This window comes from Leucopleurus acutus, assembly GCF_964270905.1.
Source record: "Leucopleurus acutus genome assembly, chromosome: 5".
Lineage (NCBI taxonomy): Eukaryota > Metazoa > Chordata > Mammalia > Artiodactyla > Delphinidae > Leucopleurus > Leucopleurus acutus.
The window spans coordinates 133,636,880-133,655,758 of record NC_139147.1 but is presented as its reverse complement, the minus strand read 5'-3'; the positions used below and the strand labels follow the sequence as shown (position 1 = coordinate 133,655,758).

The window sequence follows — 18,879 nt, the reverse complement described above, 5'->3', positions numbered from 1 at the left end:
GCTATAAGGGTATTATGATGCTGAAGATCCATAATGAACATAAAATGGCCAGAAGAGTTTGTAAATAAACTATGGCACACCCACATAATGGAATACTATACATCTATCATTAACAAGTTTATACTATGAAACTTTAAAAAAATTCAAAATTTTTTAAAAGTTCAAATGCAAAGAACAGATTTTAAAAAGTATAAACAGTCTGATCCAAGTTTGTTTTTTTAAAAAAGGTGTGCACACACACATGCGTAGAAAACCAAAGATACGTAGATGTCAAATACCAGGATACGCGATGTTTTATTTTTGATTGACTTTCTGCGTTCTTCCTTGAGCACTGTTTCCGTGTACATCCGTGACGGTGAGAAGCTGCGAGCTGACAGTCCAGCTCCGCCGCCGCCCTCGGGAGCGGTCAGCTGGGGACTCGCCGGCCAGGACCGACCCCAAAGCGGCGACCAAGCCCGCCGCTGGCCGGACCCTGGGGCGGGGGCAGGCCTGACCCCTCAGCCCGGCTCCCGCCGCGAGAGGGACAGCGGGACGGGGGACCGCCACGCCGAGCGCGCCCGTCCCCTCGGCACCCGGACCCGCCCCCGGCCCACCTTGTAGTAAAACACGGCCTCCGAGTAGCGGCCCTCGTGGTCGCGCTGCACCGCCAGCCGCGCGAACTGCACCGCGTCCCGCTCCAGCGCCGCCGAGTCCATGGCTGCCAAGCGCCGAGGACCCCCGCCGACCGCCGCGCGCCCGAGTGCCGGGCGAGGACCCCGGCCGCACGGAAGGAGCGGCGGAGCTCACTTCCGGCGTCTGAGAGAGGACCGCGACCGACCCCTCGGCAAAACTCCGACTCCTAGCCCGCTGGCAGCCTCGCTCCGCGGCCACCGCATTCGCCGTCCCGCCCACCGGCCACAATGCGCAGGCGCAGCCGGGCCGGCGCAGGTGTTTTGGTAGCCTGGGTTGCCGGGCTCGCCGGAGGGTGCGGGAAGGCGCGGGCGGTGGGCAGGGCCCGGCCTGCGCGGTGCCGTGTGCACGTGACTGCCGGGGCGCCCGGGATTGGGCAAGCAAAAGAGGTGCCACGTCTGAGCGGCTGCTGGCTTCGCAGTCCGCCTGTCCGGGCAGTGACTGTGGAGCCTGTTGCCGGCCAGGCTGGGAGGAGGGGCGCATGCGCCTCCCGGAACATTTTTCCCCTGAGTGTAAAGAGAAGGTGAGCAGTGCTTCTTCCCAACATCATCTGAGATGACTTTTTTTTTTTAATTAGGGGAGTGAAGTAAGGATATACGATTCTTAGATACTTTTTAATAATATTTATATCCACAAGCTGAGTCTTAATTAAGCCTGTATACGTGCCCCAGTGTATGGTATTGGTTGAATTGCCAACAAACAAGGTAATGCATTTTCCCGTGTACTTCTCCTTAGGTTAACTTAAAGCTGTTGTAATTAAATACGCAATTAGGTGATTATTTGATTAGTGTCTCTCTCCCCTAAAACTCGAATTCAGAAATAATAAAAATAAACTAGTGAGAGGCTCCACAATACGGATAAAACTCAAAATTCACGCTAAGTCAAAGAAGCAAGACACAAGAATACAGACTGAGCGACTTTGTTTACAAGGAACACTAGCAAAGAGGAATCTAATCAATAACGTAAGAAGTTGTTAGGGAGCCATCGACTAAAACTGCCTGCCTTGGCGGGGCACCGTAACACCTTTGCTTCAGTCTCCCACCTCGGGATGCTTCAAAAGAACACAAAACCAGTGAAGGGCCCACAACCAACCCCAGGGAAAATCCAGGAAGGGCCAAGAAACGGAGGAGACACCAGTCCATAAGATGTCTTGCCAATCTCCCCAGAAATCCTCGCGCTGGAAACCATCTTGACTGAAGGATGCACCAGGAAGGGCCCTGAGTTGGACCAAATGAAGGCAAAAGCAAGATGATTGGCCAGAGACAACCGCAACCCAGAAAGCTAACTGCACCACCATAAAGCCTGAGACTGCGAGCCATGAGGCAGAGCAGTTCTCCTGGATTCCCTTACCCTGCTGCTGTCCGCCTGAGGGACCCTTTCCAATAAAGTCTTTCACTTTGTCAGTGCTGTGTCTCCTCGGACAATTCATTTCCGAGTGTTGGACAAGAGCCCACTCTCTCGCCCTCAAAGAGATCCCATCCAGTGACAAAATCACATCAATGGTTGGGAAGGGATAAGGGAACCTTTGGAGGTGATGGAAATGTTTTGTATCTTGTTGGTGGGTGATGTCAAAATGTACATCCATTTGTTAAAACCTATCACACTGTACATTTTAAATATGTGCTGCTACCCTATTCACAATAGCCAAGACGTGGAAACAACCTAAATGTCCATCGATAGATGAATGGTTAAAGAAGAGGTGGTACATATATACAACGGAATAATACTCAGCCATAAAAAAGAATGAAGTAATGCCATTTGCAGCAACATGGATGGATCTAGAGATTATCATATTAAGTGAAGTCAGAAAGAGAAAGACATATACCATATGATATCACTTATATGTGGAATCTAAAACACAACACGAAGATATGTACGAAACAGAAACAGACTCACAGACATAGAGAACAAACTTGTGGTTGCCAAGGGTGAGGGTGGTGGGGGAGGGAAGGATTGGGAGTTTGGGATTAGTAGATGCAAACTATTATATATAGGATGGGTAAGCAACAAGGTCCTACTGTATGTACAAACCATATGGAAAAGAATATGAAAAAGAATATATGTATATAAAACTGAATCACTTTGCTGTACAGCAAAAAAAGATAAATGCATGCTTCTAATTTTTCTTAATTACACCTCAATAAAATTGTTTTAGTCAGTTGGCCTGCATTTAAGTGGGACTCATTTCTTAATTAATTTAACCGTTTCTTCACATTTTGTGAAGTTAATAACTATCTCATTGGACTGCTGTAAAGAGCATAGGTGGAGAATTTGACTCTGCCTGGCACAAAGATGATTCCCATCATTAGCTACAACAGTTTTATAACTGAAGCAGGGATGGTTCCTGTCTTCACCAGTTTTATCCCAGAATTAAGCCCAAGCTTTGGCCCAGAGCAGGTGTTGGATAAATATTTCAAAATGTTGAGTGAGTGAACTCCCCAACTAAATATACTCAATGTGCCCTCCCCCATCTTTATTCTGAAGAATGAAATAGAAATTCCTTAACACAGAGTGGAAGGTCCTTCAGAACAGGAGCTCAGGGTGTGTTCCCAAGGTGTCTGCAGCCACTGTCTGGCAGGAACTGATCCCCAAGTTACAGCAGATGAATGCAGTTTTACCCGCTCATAAGAGGGCTTCTGTGTCTAATGTTCCCCTCTCATCTCAGCTTATAGAATTCCTAGCCCACCTTGAAGGGGGCTTTTCTAACTCTCCCAGGCAGTTGTGACCCCTCCTGTTACCTGCTCATTTATTTCCTTATTCCTTGTTCACTTATTCATTGAACACTGGATGCCTGCTTGGTGCCAGGCACAGAGTGACACATTGAAGATACAAAGACAAATGAGAGAGAGTGAGATAAAGCTGGGTAAAAGCAAGTCGAAGCTTCAAAGTATCTGCAGTCTTTAACAACATTGAGACTTCCAATCCATGAACATGGTAAACCTCTCCACGTATTCAGGCCTTCTCTCATTGCTCTCGGCAATGTTCTGTAGGGCACAGGTCTTATACATCCATCTTTTGACAGATTTATCTCCAAGCATTTCATATTTCTGATGCTATTTTAAATGGCGTTGTTTATCTAGTTTCAATTTCCAATTGTTTTTGCTAGTATATAGGAATAGAGTTGATATTTATATATTGACATTATATTCTGCAATCATGGATTATCCAGAAAACCCTGGAGTGAGGTGGTGGAGCCTCATGACAGCTGCCTCTGGGGAATGTATGCCAGTATGTCCAGTAGCACTGCCACCTGCTCTGCCAGGTCTGTGATACTTACCAGGGCAGAATTTGCCCAACGTTAAGCACTCAGAGGTGCTTGGTCAAAATGCCTTCATCCTGAAGTATGGGGGCCCCCACCCTCCAGAGAGCTGGGAGAGACCTAGAGAGAGGGGTGAGTTCAAGAAGACTGGCCACACCTCTGTTCAGGAAGCCCATACTGTTGTTGTTGAATCTGTGGCTCCCTTCTTACACACGACTTCACAGGAGGAAGCAGCAAAGCATCCCTGTGAAATCCAGCCTTGCAGAGGCTAATGGAAATAGCACCATCTGGGCCACTGTACGTAGAAAACAGAGTTGTAGTAGTAGTAATAGTAATAGTAGCAATAGTGTAATGATAATAGCAGTAGTAGTAGTATTACTCTTTTTTAAAGCTGCTAACCCAGTAATGGTAATTTATTACTTCAGTCAACAAATAGTAATTCTGTTGACCAGACAGAGGGGATCAAAACAAAATGACCAAAACAGCTCACCCTGTACTGAGTAAGACATGCATAAGCCAACAGTTCAAACAGCCTTTAAGAATTGCTGAGAGAGGGTAAGTCAGGGGCTGGGAGGGCCAGAGGAGCAGCAACCAAATCAGCCCAGTGGACGCTCACACCGCGTCCCAGAGGAAGGGATGCTTGAATTTGTCAACCGAAAACTTAATGCAGCAAGCTGTGACTAAGAAGAGTTTATCTGGGGTCTTGTTTAGTGTAGCCACCTTCATGAATGTCTTAGCTGGATCCTCTAGATAACTTGCTGCAGCTTCTACATCAGCACTTGCTGCTTCACTTTGCACTTTCATGTTATGGAGAGGGCTTGTTGCCTTAAACCTCATGAACCAACCTCTGCTAAGCTTCAACCTTTTCTTCTGCAGCTTCCTCACCTCTCTCAGCCTTCACAGAAACGAAGAGTTGGGGCCTTGCTCTGGATTAGGCTTTGTCTTAAGGGAATGTCGCGGCTGGTCTGATCTTCTATCCAGACCACTCAGACTCTCTCCATATCAGCAATAAGGCTCTTTCACCTTCTCATCATTGGTGTGGTCACTGGAGCAGCACTTTAAAGTTCCTTCAAGAACTCCTTTGCTTTCACCAATTTGGCTAACTGTTTGGCGCAGGAGGCTTAGTTTTCAGCCTAGTTGGGCTTTGGACATGCCTTCCTCACTAAGCTTAATCATGTCTAGCTTTGGATTTAAAATGAAGATGTGTGACTCTTCCTTTTACTTGAACACTTAGAGGCCATGGCAGGGCTATTAATTGGCCGAATTTCAGTATTGTGTCTCAGGGAATAAGGAGGCCCTGGGAGAGGGAGAGAGAGCAGTCAGAGCACACACAACATTTATGGATTAAGTTTGCCATCTGATATGGCACGGTGTGTGATGCCCCAAAACAATAACAATAGTAACATCAAAGGTCACTGATCACAGGGCTTCCCTGGTGGTGCAGTGATTGAGAGTCTGCCTGCCAATGCAGGGGACACGGGTTCGAGCCCTGGTCTGGGAAGATCCCACATGCTGCGGAGCAACTAGGCCCGTGAGCCACAACTACTGAGCCTGCGCGTCTGGAGCCTGTGCTCCGCAACAAGAGAGGCCGCGATAGTGAGGGGCCCACGCACTGCGATGAAGAGTGGCCCCCACTCGCCGCAACTAGAGAAAGCCCTCGCACAGAAACGAAGACCCAACACAGCCATAAATAAATAAATAAATAAATAAGATCACAGATCACTGTAACAAACATAATAATAAAAAATTTGCAATATTGTGAGAATTACCAAAATGTGACACAGAGACACCAAGTGAGCAAATGCTGCTGGAAAAAGAGACTTGCTCGACTCAGGGTTGCCACAAACTTTCAATTAGTAAAAAACACACGGTCTGTAATGAGGTCTGCCTATAATGGAAAAATGAAATAATATTCTTTCCCACAAACAGCACCCTGTGACCTCCCACATGGGAAGAGCAAAACCTCATTGGATCCTGGTTTCTTGTTAGAGTTGCTTACCAGTATGATCAGGGACCAGTTTTTCAAATCATTGACAGATTGGGGACACTGGAACTAGAAACAGACAACAGAGTATTCTGAGGGAAGACTGTACAAAATGAGTTTTATTTTCCAACAGATATGATTATTTTGGCCCATTTGAAATATTAGGTTTGATTATATGAAATTGCCATTTTTGTAGGTCAAAAACAGTTGAATATCTGCTGCAATCTTCAATTTCCTATGGTTCAACCTGATATACATATATATCTCCTAATTATTTTTATATCCCAAAATGTATATATATCCTATTTACTTCTATATATTCCAACTATATATCTTAAATTATATATATATTTCAATTATATACATGTATCTTAATTTTATACATGTCTTAACTATATATAAATAATATATTAATTGAACATATATGTAATTTACATATTATATATAGTAGGTTATATTATATATAGCTTAAGTATATATAATATGTAAATTACATATGTTCAATTAATCAAATATATACCTAAAATTAGAATATATATATATAAATATATACACACACACACTATTAGAAGATATACAAAATTAGAATGTATATATATATATATCATATATACACATGTATACAGATACCCCAATTCTGTCTCTCTATTCTAATTTTTAAATATATCCTAACTATATATACATATCTTCATTTTATTTATACACACTGTAAATTTATTAGTATATATTTAAGATACAAATTTCATAACGCTAATTTTACATATCTCCTAATTTTATATAATCCTAATATTATACGTATCCTAATTACATACACACACACTCATATGGTCCTGAATTTGAAGTCTGGCTAGCAATAAAAATTGAGAAAGTGCTTGTTTGGACACAGGATTACATTGCCATCTCACCAAACAAACAAGCATATCAAGAGCTGAAAACCAAACAAAAAGGGTTTGTAGGACAGTTCATCCCATTTACTGCAAAGCATTACCAGCCACAATAAATCTGTGAATTTCTGAGAGCACACTGTCACCATGTGTTTCCATGTGACACTGCAGCTGTATGGCATAGTGGCAGGTTACCACACAGACGTTTATGGTCACTGATTTATTCTTTCAATGAATGGTTATTTAAAACACCTACCATGATCCCTAAAGAGCACAGTGATTCCCAGTCCCAAGCTTCCCTGGGGCTCTATGGAGTTTATAGCTCCATCCCTGAGGCAAGAAATAGGGACAATGGAAGCAGGCTGGTGGTAGACAGCTGAGTTGAAGAGAGATGCCCTGCTAACTGGGACAGCCACTGCTCAGCTCTAGAAAGTTCAAGGGAATGTGGGCCCAGAATTTTTTTTTTTAATCAAGAGAAGCCAGAAATTCAAATTTTAGTGTGAAAATCTCTGATTTTTAAATGAACACAAATTCCAGTGTTTTTCTAAACACTATGAACCAACAGTGCAGATCTGCAGGCTACCTTGGACCCACATCTTGCCGTTTTGATCCTCTGGCTTGTACTTTATTTCTCTTCATAATTTTAGAGGCATCTCAGGGAGGATGTGGGTTACTGCTGACAGCTGTGGATGCAGTGATGTGTGGAAACGGGAACAGCCCTCCTCTCACAGGCTTTTGGTCTCCCAGGGGACACAGACCTCAATAAAAAAAATCCAGTAGTGAATGAATAGTTACAGATGGAGGGAGTGCTCCAAAAGTAATTAACTCCATCCTGTAAAAGCTTATGAAAAAGAAACTGACCTTAACTAGGCGGTCAGCAAAGACGTCCCTCCAGATGGAGGGACCTGCTTGTACAGTGGCCCTGTGACAAGACTGAACAAGACTGGGGAGAAGGCTGGTGTGGCTGGTGCAGAGAGCGTGAGAGGGTCAAGGTGCACAAAGAGGCCAGGGAGGTCGGGGGGCAGGCGCTGACCATGCAGGGCCTTGTTGGCCAAGCTAAGCGTTTGGATTCTGTCTTAACCCTCAGTACACCATCAGGACCACTAGACCCAATTTTAGTTTCTGAGTTGCTTTCTGGAAGAATTTTAATTATTTGTAGGGATTGATATTTCAGTGACTTTTATTCTTCATTAAAGTTGTTCCAAGGAACCAAGAAAAAATTTTCTATCTACTCTCTATCTACCTATCTATCTATTCATCCATCTATCTAAAATCTATCATTCTATTTAGCAGTTATCGTATGGGTCTATAGGATCTTTTTAGAGATCACAGCTACCTTTTAGTATCTAAGCAAGCTTTGGGGATCTTTTTCTGTGTGTTATAATATTTTGCTATTTTATCATTCTATAAATTACTTCATTATTAAGAATTCCAATCTATGCTTAAGAAATACTAAGATAACAGGAAAACAGAAGGATGGAATGCATAAATCAATGAAGTAATAATGAAATAAATCCTCACTATTACATCACCCTTCAGTTTTCTCATTGCATTGCCAAAGTACTGCATCATCTCTCAAAAAGGTATAAAAGAAGTCTGGAGAAACCATCTTTGTAGGGCAGTTTTAGTTTTTTTTTTTTAATCAAACTTTTACTTGGAGATAATTTTAAATTAATATGCTGTTGTAAGAAATAATACAGAAAAATCCCATGTACCCTTTACCCATTTTCTCCCAATGGTAACATCTTGCAAATCTATTGTACAATATCTGAACAGGAAATTGGCATTGTAACAATACAGCAGTCTTAACGCTTTCAGTTTTCATGGAACAAAGTTGAGAAATCAGAATTTTAAATTTCCACCAGAATAGCAAAGATGAGAAAATTGACAGAGAAAGTTGCGTCACAATTTTTGTTATGATTTTCTAGTTTGCAGACCTGAGCACACTGCTTAACATCTCTAAGCCTCAATTTCCTCATCTACGTGGGGACAAATGAGCTGACATGGATGGGGGATGTTAATACCTACCTCGCTAAGTTTCTGGAAGATTGAATGAGATAAAGCCTTTAGCACAGCGCCTGGCGAATATGAGATATTTGACCAAGCTCTGTCCTGCTCCACTTGACTGTACTCATTATTCTTCTGGCTATTTCAGGAAATGATCTGTCAGTTCAGGGACAGATCGTTTGGTCCTGGAACAGTCTTGCCTCTGAGCTGCTTGGAATCCCATTTCCTGGAGACTGATCCCTATGGGGAAACAGAAGCAACAACAGCATCATCTGAAGAGCTCCATTGTTAACAGGCAACGTGAGTGTTTATCAGGTCCTTTTCTTATAGTCTATGAGTGCAGGTCTACCGTCCTTTATCACATCCTTGGAGCCAGATGTGTTTCAGAATTTGGAATTCACAGGACACAACCCCCTGAGAGTCCTGATAAGGAATTGGAGGCCCAGATGTTACTGAATCAGGTCTGGCTGTTCACCACTCAAAAATCAGTGCTCAAGAGAGTGACAGATGTTGGTAGAAAGGAAAAATGCTTTTAATCAGAATGCCAGCAGTCTGGGGAGATGGTGTCCCCAAAAACCACCTCTGAAGAGTTTGTTCGAACATGAAAGTTTTAAAGGGAAAAAGGGAAGTAATCTTGAGACAGGAGCTAGATGGGGCCCAGGCTGAGCAGCTGGAATCTGTCTCCTGTGGACAGATACTTCAAGATAAAGATAATGACAGGATCAAGGAGGATCTGAGTCCTGCTTTGACACAAGATAAAGAGAGCACATATTTCTCATTCTTGAGGTCAAGGAGACCTCCCACCCTACACATGCACAGAAAGGTTCCTCATGGGTCAGAGAAGGGAGGGGGCACCAGGCCATAACACATTCTAACTTCCGAGAGACCCTCACGCTGGAATCCATCTTGGCTACAAGACGTCTGTGCACACAGGGGAGGACCCTGAGCCAGACCAAATATGGACTCAAAGCCAGTCAAAGCAAGATGATTGACCAGAGGAAACCCAGAAGAACTGCCCCGATATAAGTGATTTAATCCACCCCAAAAGCGCGTGGCTCTTTTTCTGAGCCCACCTGTGTGTCTATCCACACATACATTTTTTCTCCTAATAAACACGTTACTTGTTTCACTGCTTTCCATCTTTTTGCTGAATTCCTTCTTCAAAGCAGACAAAGAGCCAGGGCGCTACTCCTAGCTACTAGTCCCTGGTGGTGTAGTGGCTAGGATTTGGCACTTTCATGGTCGCAGCCTGGGTTCAATCCCTGGTTGTGGAACTGAGATCCTGCTTCAAGCCACTGCAGGCCACCCGAGATCAATCTCAGTTAACCACTGAGATAAGGGGTCAGAGTCATTGCCATCCCCTACTGCGTGCAGGCTTGTCAACTCCTCGGGATCTTCCTCTAGGGGTTATCTTGTTCACACAGTTTGGTCACACGGTTTGTTTGTGAGACTACTGAAGGGGAAGGTAGGAAAGAGATCTGGTCGTCTGTTAATTACTTATTCTTCATTTCTACTTCCTTGATCTGTGGAAAAAACCAACAAGTTAGCAAGGTATTGTGTGATGAAAAGATTTGAAAGGTGTGCTTGGGCCATAGATGAGTAGAGCATGGGGGTGCCTCGTTTAAAAGTTAGTGACAATATAGCTTTGCTAAAGTGACAAGGAAAGGGGCTTCCTGCTGAGGTTGGTTTCTGGCAAAATGCTGCTTACACAGACACAGCTGGATTTCAGAATAAGTGTGGACTATAGCTGTGTGCCCCCCTTCCCCACCTGCTTTTGAATGGGATTTTCTGTAGTGACCATCCTACAGTTGTCTTGTTGTTGTCTGTTGGATGTGATGGGGGAGGGAGAAGGAAGCCGATTACTTGTCTCTTTAATCAACAGCTCTCCAATACAAAGGACTCTTATTAAAGGAGCAGCACCCAGTGAATTGCACCCAACGGGTCTCATCTACACCTGAACCTGATGTAGATGGTGAGATCAAGCTGATGCCATGATGGTTGAAGACAGGTTACTCATATGGACCAGTTTCCACCCAGGCCCTCCAGCAAGTTGCTCTGATAGGATGCACATCCCCGTGCAGCCACACCCTCTGCAAAGAGACCTGCAGCTCAGCCTTCCAGGGCACGTGGCCCTTGCCTAAATTTCTCAGTTCCTCCTCGTTCACGTTCTCTCAGCCCTACGAGCAGTAGCCACTTTCTGCAATTGCTACTGTAAGTAGATAGATCAGAGGGTCCCCAGAGAAAGAGAACCAGCATGGCTTTCTTGACATAAGAGAACACACTTTCGGCCTGAGCTATTTTGGGTCCTAAGCCTGGCCTCAGTGCTTGCCCTTGAACAGGTCTCAGTAATTAATGATCTTAAGGGAACAAAGAAAAAAAGCAGTCAAACAATAGTGTAGTGATAAAGCAGAGTCCTAATTCCTTCTCAAGGGATATCCATAATAATATATCTTTGAGTCCTGATGGAACACAGGCCCCCACCCAGGAGGAGGATGGTATGATGACGTTGACCCTCCTGACTTCAACCCACTAAAGCTTGGACTCTGTCGACCTTTGCCCCAATTCTATGCTGAATTCTCCTCTGCTCAGGCCCCCTCATGAATATGCATGTACCCTGAGCTTAACTTCCCCAGTTTTGCTGTTCATGGAGATACTGCGTGGGAAAAGGTCTCTGACGTTCTCCTTACTTGCTGTAAGTAATGATAAATCCTTCCTTCTCCCGATCTTTGGCTTGGTTGAGTCTATTGGCTCAACACCCACCAAGAGGCGAACACAGTTTTTGGGTAACACTACTTCCATTGGACTGAGAACCCTTAAAAATAATCCCTTTTAGCAGTTTACCTCCTTTTAAGAGCTAGCGTTTCTTCACATTTAATTTCCCTATTCAAATTACTTGTATGGTTTCTACCTCCTAATAACTTCTATCTCATAATTAAAATATGTTTTTTATTATACAATGTAATTAACTCTGCCAACTGATTGTAGGATCTGGAACCAAGAAAGAATACATTGTTTCCAGTAAAGTAGGTAAAGTTTCTTGGGACTAGAAGACAGGATTCTCATTGTTTCTGTAGTTACAGCATCCATCTGGCTGATGTCTAAAATAGCATCCACAATCCCTCTCTGGGTAGCCACTTAAAAGTGCTTCCACTCTACAAATTCCCAGAGGTGTGTAGACTGAAAAAAAAAAGCACAACCTAAAAGTCGAGAATTATGTTTTATTGGACAGACGTTTTGAGGACTTAAGCCTGGGAAACAGCCTCTCAGATAGCTCTGAGGAACTGCTCCGCAGAGGTAAGGAAGGGGCTAGGATGCATGGGCGTTTTCGCAACAACACACAGGTAGTTGGAATATCAAAAGATTACTGTTAACTAAAGAAAAAACAGACATCTCAAGGTTATTAGTTTAGTGCTTTTCTATGTATGGGAAGATGCAAGAGTCTGGGCTCATTGAAATCATTCCTTTGATATGCACCTCAGCTGCCTGGGACCAGTATCCTGCTTTTCTCCATCCTGAATCCTCTCAGGGTGCACAGTCAGGGGTGGCTGCAGTGGCTGAGGGCTTGATGGCTTGATGGCTGCAACATCCTTTGTTTACTGATATGGCAGCCGACCGTCCTCGTCCACAGGTGAAATGTGTAATGATATCAAATTAAGGAAGTTTATACGTTTCTGATGATCTCAACCTGGTTTATTAAGTAGAAACTGAAAATATGATTGTTTCCCCCCTTTTCCAAAGAAATTATGTTTTGCTATAGCAGATATTCCTATTATCCAATAGGTCACAGTTATGTTGGTTTATACACAATTCTTCCTAGGCATGGGGGACCAGGTAATACGAGCAGAACTTAAAACATCCGCAGGAAACAAAAGGCAAAGCTCTCAGATGGCTACCACCCAGCCAGGAGCCTCTTCAGCTCCATTTTAAACAAATTGACAATGAACACCTGCAGGATTTACACACTACTTGGTGGGTTGTACCTCTTCCTGTGCTGGCCCTAAGTAAGAGAAGCCACTGGCTCAGAGAGAATGGAGATTCCACCTACTGTCTCAGAATGCCATCCAGGATTCCCACATGGTGTTTTCGTGCATTTACAAATATCCTCTGAGGCAGTCTCTAGACATCCAGGGAAACCTGCCAAGATGATTATTTCAAGGTAACAATGATCTCTTTTGTTAGGGCTTTGGTGACAAAGTTGTTTATGTTCTGAGTGACCTACTCACAGGCCTGTGTTTCCCCATAAGCCTTCAGTGCTTAATTTTGCAGAATACCAGGTTTGCCAGAAACATGTGTCATGTCTAGAAGGAATGCATACTACAGAGTATTAGAAGTAACAAATTTTATAACAAATGCTGGAGAGGGTGTGGAGAAAAGGGAACCCTCCTACACTGTTGGTGGGAATGTAAATTGGTGCAGCCACTATGGAGAACAGTATGGAGGTTCCTCAAAAACTAAAAATAGAGTTGCCATATGATCCAGCAATCCCACTTCTGGGCATATATCTGGACAAAACTATAATTAAAAAAGATATGTGCACCCCTATGTTCATAGTGATAGGGACAGAGTAAAGGGACAAAATAGGTGATTTAATAGTTAATCCCACTAGGGGATTGTAAGTAAAGAAAAAAGTATGGGAGTCCCCTATAAGTTAATGATCACACAAGAAAGCAGGTTTGCTTAACCACAAAACCAAGTAGGCTTGCTTAGCAACAAAACCATGCAACAGAAGCATGAGACATGTCCCCAAACAATAAAACAATAGTGGCATGAGACCCACATCCTTCCCAGCGAGCTCAGTAAGTTAATGATTTCTAGGACACACTCCTCTGCGTGCACTAACGACAAAAGTGTAAGTAAAGGGTGATGTTATACTAAACCCTGAGATGATTTACCATTTTTAGCATATGTTACCACCTTTTTGCTCATTTCCATTGTGCCATGACAGACTGGGCTTGACCATGTAAAGACAAGAAAACTCCCCCACCTGATGTGGAGGAGAAGCTGATGATGGAAGCGTGACATCTACTCAAGACTGAGGAATAAGGTGGTCTTTTCCCCCTCCCCTCTTTTCCTTTGATTATAAAACTGTAGCTCACTAAGTTCTCGGGGCGTGGCACCCTCTCGCCCACCTGCTTGTACATCCCACAAGCATCCTGTTCTAATAAATCATTTCTTATCTATCACTTTGCCTCTTGCTGAATTCTTTCTGCACTGAGACAAAGGACTGGAACTCCTCAGAGGCCCCCTGAAACGCTACCTAGCAGTTTCAATAGCAACACTACTTACAATAGCCAAGATGTGGAAGCAACCTAAATGTCCATCGACAGATGAATGGATAAAGAAGATGTGGTACATATATACAATAGAATATTACTCAGCCATTAAAAAGAATGAAATAATGCCATTTGCAGCAACATGGATGGACCTAGAGATTATCATACTGAGTGAAGTAAGTTAGAGAAAGAGAAATATCATATGATATCATTTATATGTAGAATCTAAAATATGACACAAATGAACTTATCTACGAAACAGAAACAGACTCACAGACAAAGAGAACAGACTTGTGGTTGCCAAGGGGTAGGGCGTGTGGCAGAGGGTTGGACTGGGAGTTTGGGATTAGCAAATGCAAACTATTATATATAGAATGGATAAACAACAAGGTTCTACTGTATAGCACAGGCAACAGTATTCATTATCCTGTGATAAACCATAATGGAAAAGAATATGAAAAAGAATATGTGTGTGTGTGTGTGTGTGTGTGTGTGTGTGTGTGTGTGTGTGTATATATATATAATATGAATGAAACTGAATCACTTTGCTGTATAGCAGAAATTAACACAACATTGTAAATCAACTGTACTTCAATAAAATAAATTTTTAAAAAGTAACAAATTTTATCAGTTTATTTCAGATTTTAACTATAGGGTAATATAATTACATAATAGCAACACTGTACACTATGACTAACGTCAAAGTAGGACAAACCTAATGAGGACAAAATTACCTGCCTTTGATATATTAACAAAATTCTTCATGTCAGTGAGTCATCAGCTAGTTCCTGACTTACTGAGCATTTCCATTTTTTTCTCCCGTCTCCCTGTGTCCTGGCATGTCACATGGCTGTGGAATTTTACAAGGCTTTTCAGGAAGGAACTAGATAGTAGAGGAAAAAGTGCTCTCATTGGAGGTGGTGTTCCTTTAACATTTGTTGACTTGATTTTTTTTAAAAGAACTGTCCAGAATTCACTCAATGTTTCTCCTGTAAAATGAAGGGGAAAGTATAGGCAGAGAAAAATGTTTTTTTCTTCTCACATTTAAACTTTCTGGGAAATCAAGTTTACTTCAAGGCCCAAACAAATATCCTTAGTATAAGAATTAATATATAAAATTCATATGTATCTGCCACCATCTCACTGTCTAAGCTATTTCTAAAGGTTAGAAAACCATTTCTGTAAACAGTATTTTATCAACATCAGTTGAGCATTAATTATATTCCAGATACTGTGCAAGGTGATAGTGGTACAATGTGGAAAACAGAGTCTCTACCCTGAAGGTGTAGTTTCACAGTTTTGTGGAAGAAGACAGACATTTAAGCAAACAGTTGTATCACAAAGTACCAAATGCGAGGCTAGAAGTATCACATGCGAGCAAATGCACAGCAGAAATTATTGACTTAATGATGGGAAGAGGGTGAGTCAGGGAACGTTTTTCCAAATTGACATTTGAGCTGCAGAGGAGTCCACCTGGGGAGCAAGGAAGGGTTCCAAGTAGAGAGAACAGGATGTGCAAATGTGCAGACGAGTTAAACAGCAGAATGAGCTAAGGTAATTTCAGAATGAACAGAGCCCTTGTGAACAGTGCAAATGAGAAGCAGCAGATGAGGCCAGTGGCAGGTATTGAATCACAGAAGGCCTCACATGGCATGTAAAGGAACTTGGACTTTGTTCTATGGAAGAAATAATAAACTAAAGAACAGACCCTCTTAACCTGGGGTCCATATACCGCTTCAGGAGTATTGTGAATACCATGAAATTAGATGCAAATTTTGTTGATAAACATTTTCCCTGAAAAATGGTCCATAATTTTTAAGATCCCCAAAGAGGCCCATGACTACATCCTCCCACCAGGCAACATTAGGCTGCCCTCAGAGAACACTGGCTGGGGTATCCACGGAGGTAGTAATGTCATCGGTGACTCTGTCTGGTGACGACAATGTGTCGAGTGCCCAAATCTTCGAGTCTGAGGGAAACAAACTAAGATTTGAGATCTGATAATGATGAAAAGGAGGGGTGTTCTGCCTCACAGAAGTGAAAAAGAGAAGGGCTGGTAGGGTGAAGCTACCTAGTCAGAACCTCGGAAGGAAACAGTCGTATTAATTCATGCAATAAATACAAATGCCATTTCCACTCTTTTCCTTTGCCACAAATGCTCCTCAATTTCTCTATTTTTGGCAGACCTCTCCTCTTTGGAACACTTGAAATATGCCTGGTCCAAACTGAGATGTGCTGCAGTAAAAAACTTATACCAGACCTCAAAGACTTAGTACAAAAGAGAGTGTAAAACATCTCATTATCTTTTATGTTGATTACATGTTGAAATGATATTTAAAATATATTGGATTCAATAAAATACATTTAAAAAATCAGTTTCATCTGTTTGGTTTCCTTTCTAAATATTTGTTCTATGGAACGATATTTCTACTAGAAAATTTAAAATTACACAGGTGGCTGATGAAAGAAATTTTCACACATTGAGGTCTGGGGAAGTCATTCTGGCTATTACATGATTTAACTAGCATTTTATGCTAACTAGAACAGCCTGTGTGTGGCCTATCAAACATACATTATACATCTTCTTTAATTTTTAAAGAGAAGTGTGCATTGACCAGAAGTAAAGAATGTCTATGTTAAAAATAAAGATTAAATGCCTCCCTTCCTGGGACTCCAATGCTGGTCCTCCTTTGATGATAAGACTCCCTTCCCAGGTGCCAAGGACATGCTGACTTGCTATGTATGTGCTGGTCCGTTTTGTTTTTCAACATTGAAGGAATGTACTCCTGACTTGTTTGACGTTCTTTTTCTGACAAGATATAAAACTGTGCTGAAAACTGTGCTTCTCTGGAGCAGTTCCTCAGAGTTATTTGAGAGGTTGTATTCCAGGCTGTAGTCCTCAGTTGGGCTCAGAGAAAACTCTTTTCTATTCCTATTATAGATTGCTTATTGATTATTTCCATCGACATGGCTAATATTATATTTCTGTTAGCAGCATTATCCTAAGACATTCCTTTAGTGCATTTCAGACTGTAACATTTGCTTTTCAGGCAACGTCTTGGTGATATTCTGTTCATATGTCACATTTTGGGTTCTCAGGGAATCAGATGAAATCAGTTGAAATGGACAAAAAGGAGTCTTACTTGGAACGTTTGTGAAAGAGAACGGGAGGAAGAAAGATTGGGAAGGGGAGCCATCAGCCTGCCATGTAGACCTGGCAAAGTCTCTTCCAATCTAATGGAGACACCGAGCAAATACTGCTCTGGAGATGTGTGCCGCTTTGGGCACAGGTGGCCAGGCCTTGTATTGCTGCCTTGCTTGGTTATTGGTTGGGGGCTTTTCCAAGAAGAGCATGCCCTCCACTGAGAGCTGAAGCAGATGTGACGGGGTTAACACCTGGAGGCTAGGGGCTAACCACACTTCTCAGCTGCGCACTGAGTTCTTTCTTGTCGTTCTGAACAGAACATCTCTGTGTTCGCCAAATTATGGGTTTTTTTCTGTTTTGTTTTGTTTTTGTTTTTTTTTAACATGAAACATGCACACACACATACACCTTGGAAAGTGATATACAATGAATATTCATAACCCCTTGGAAAGTGATATACTATAAATATATATGTATCACTTTCCAAGATCCCCTCCCTCAATTTCCAGGGATTGCTATAAGGGTCAATAGTCTGAACAATTTCATATAAAATTTAATAATAGCCACTCTTTTGCCAGTATATCCACCTCCAAATTACATATGCCCTAAGGATTCTAATTTGCTTAATCTTTAAAAAATTTAGTTATAATAATCATTTAGAAAAGTGCACCAGTCTTTTGTGTATAACTCAATAAAGTTTTATATTTGTGTGCACCCATTTAACTGCACCCAAATTAAAATAGAAAACATCTTCAACATCCTAGAAGACTCTGTTGTGTCACCTCTTAGGCAGTATCTCCCTTCACCCAGAAACGACAACTATTCTAACTTGGTTCATTGTAGATTAGTCTTACCTGTTCTTTAATTTCATGCTGTTGGAGTCATGTAGTTATGTGCTCTTTTAGTCTGTTTTTTTTAACTCATCATTATATCTTTGAGATTTATCTATATTTTTGAATGTACAGTATCAATGGTTTATTCCTTTAAAACTACCATATGATATTCATTTGTGTAATGGCATAATTTATTTATTTTTTTATTTATATTTTATTTTTATTTTTTTTTGCGGTACGCGGGCCTCTCACTGTTGTGGCCTCTCCCGTTGTGGAGCACAGGCTCCGGACGCGCAGGCCCAGTGGCCATGGCTCACAGGCCCAGCTGCTCCGCGGCACGTGGGATCTTCCCGGAACGGGGCACGAACCTGTGTCCCCTGCATCGACAGGCGGACTCTCAACCACTGCGCCACCAGGGAAGCCCCTATATATATTCTTTTTCAGATTCTTTTCCCTTATAGATTATTACAAGATATTGAGTGTAGCTCCTTGTGCTATACGGTAGGTCCTTGTTGGTTATCTATTTTATACAAAGTAATGTGTATATGTCAATCCCAAGGGATAAATCAGGAGTTTGGGAAAACTGCCGTTTTTGTAGCCTCATGAGAGGAGGGCTGTGTCTGTTCTTGCTTACCACTGCATCTCAGGGATCAGCATTTGCCTCCTCTCATTGGTGAGACACCCTAGAATGATGGGAAGGGTTAAAGAAAACACAAACCAAGGGTTCAAACCTGGCAGGGTGTGAGCTTAATGTAGTGCACAGATGCCTGATGTCGGCTCATGGTATTTAGAAATAATTAGAATTAGTTGTTATCTAAAAACCAG

The 18,879-nt window shown here is 42.3% G+C and overlaps 1 protein-coding gene across 2 annotated transcripts in view; it reads right to left on the bottom strand.

The window, feature by feature from the left end:
- Positions 1-856, bottom strand: part of CAPN7 (calpain 7) — a 37,601-nt gene extending 36,745 nt beyond the window's left edge. For both annotated transcript variants that reach the window (XM_082839622.1, XM_082839623.1), the window contains exon 1: positions 594-856. In XM_082839622.1, the coding sequence (XP_082695748.1) occupies positions 594-695 (102 nt within the window). In that variant the 5' untranslated portion in view covers positions 696-856. The remainder of the gene's footprint in view (positions 1-593) is intronic.
- Positions 857-18,879: the final 18,023 nt, after the last annotated feature.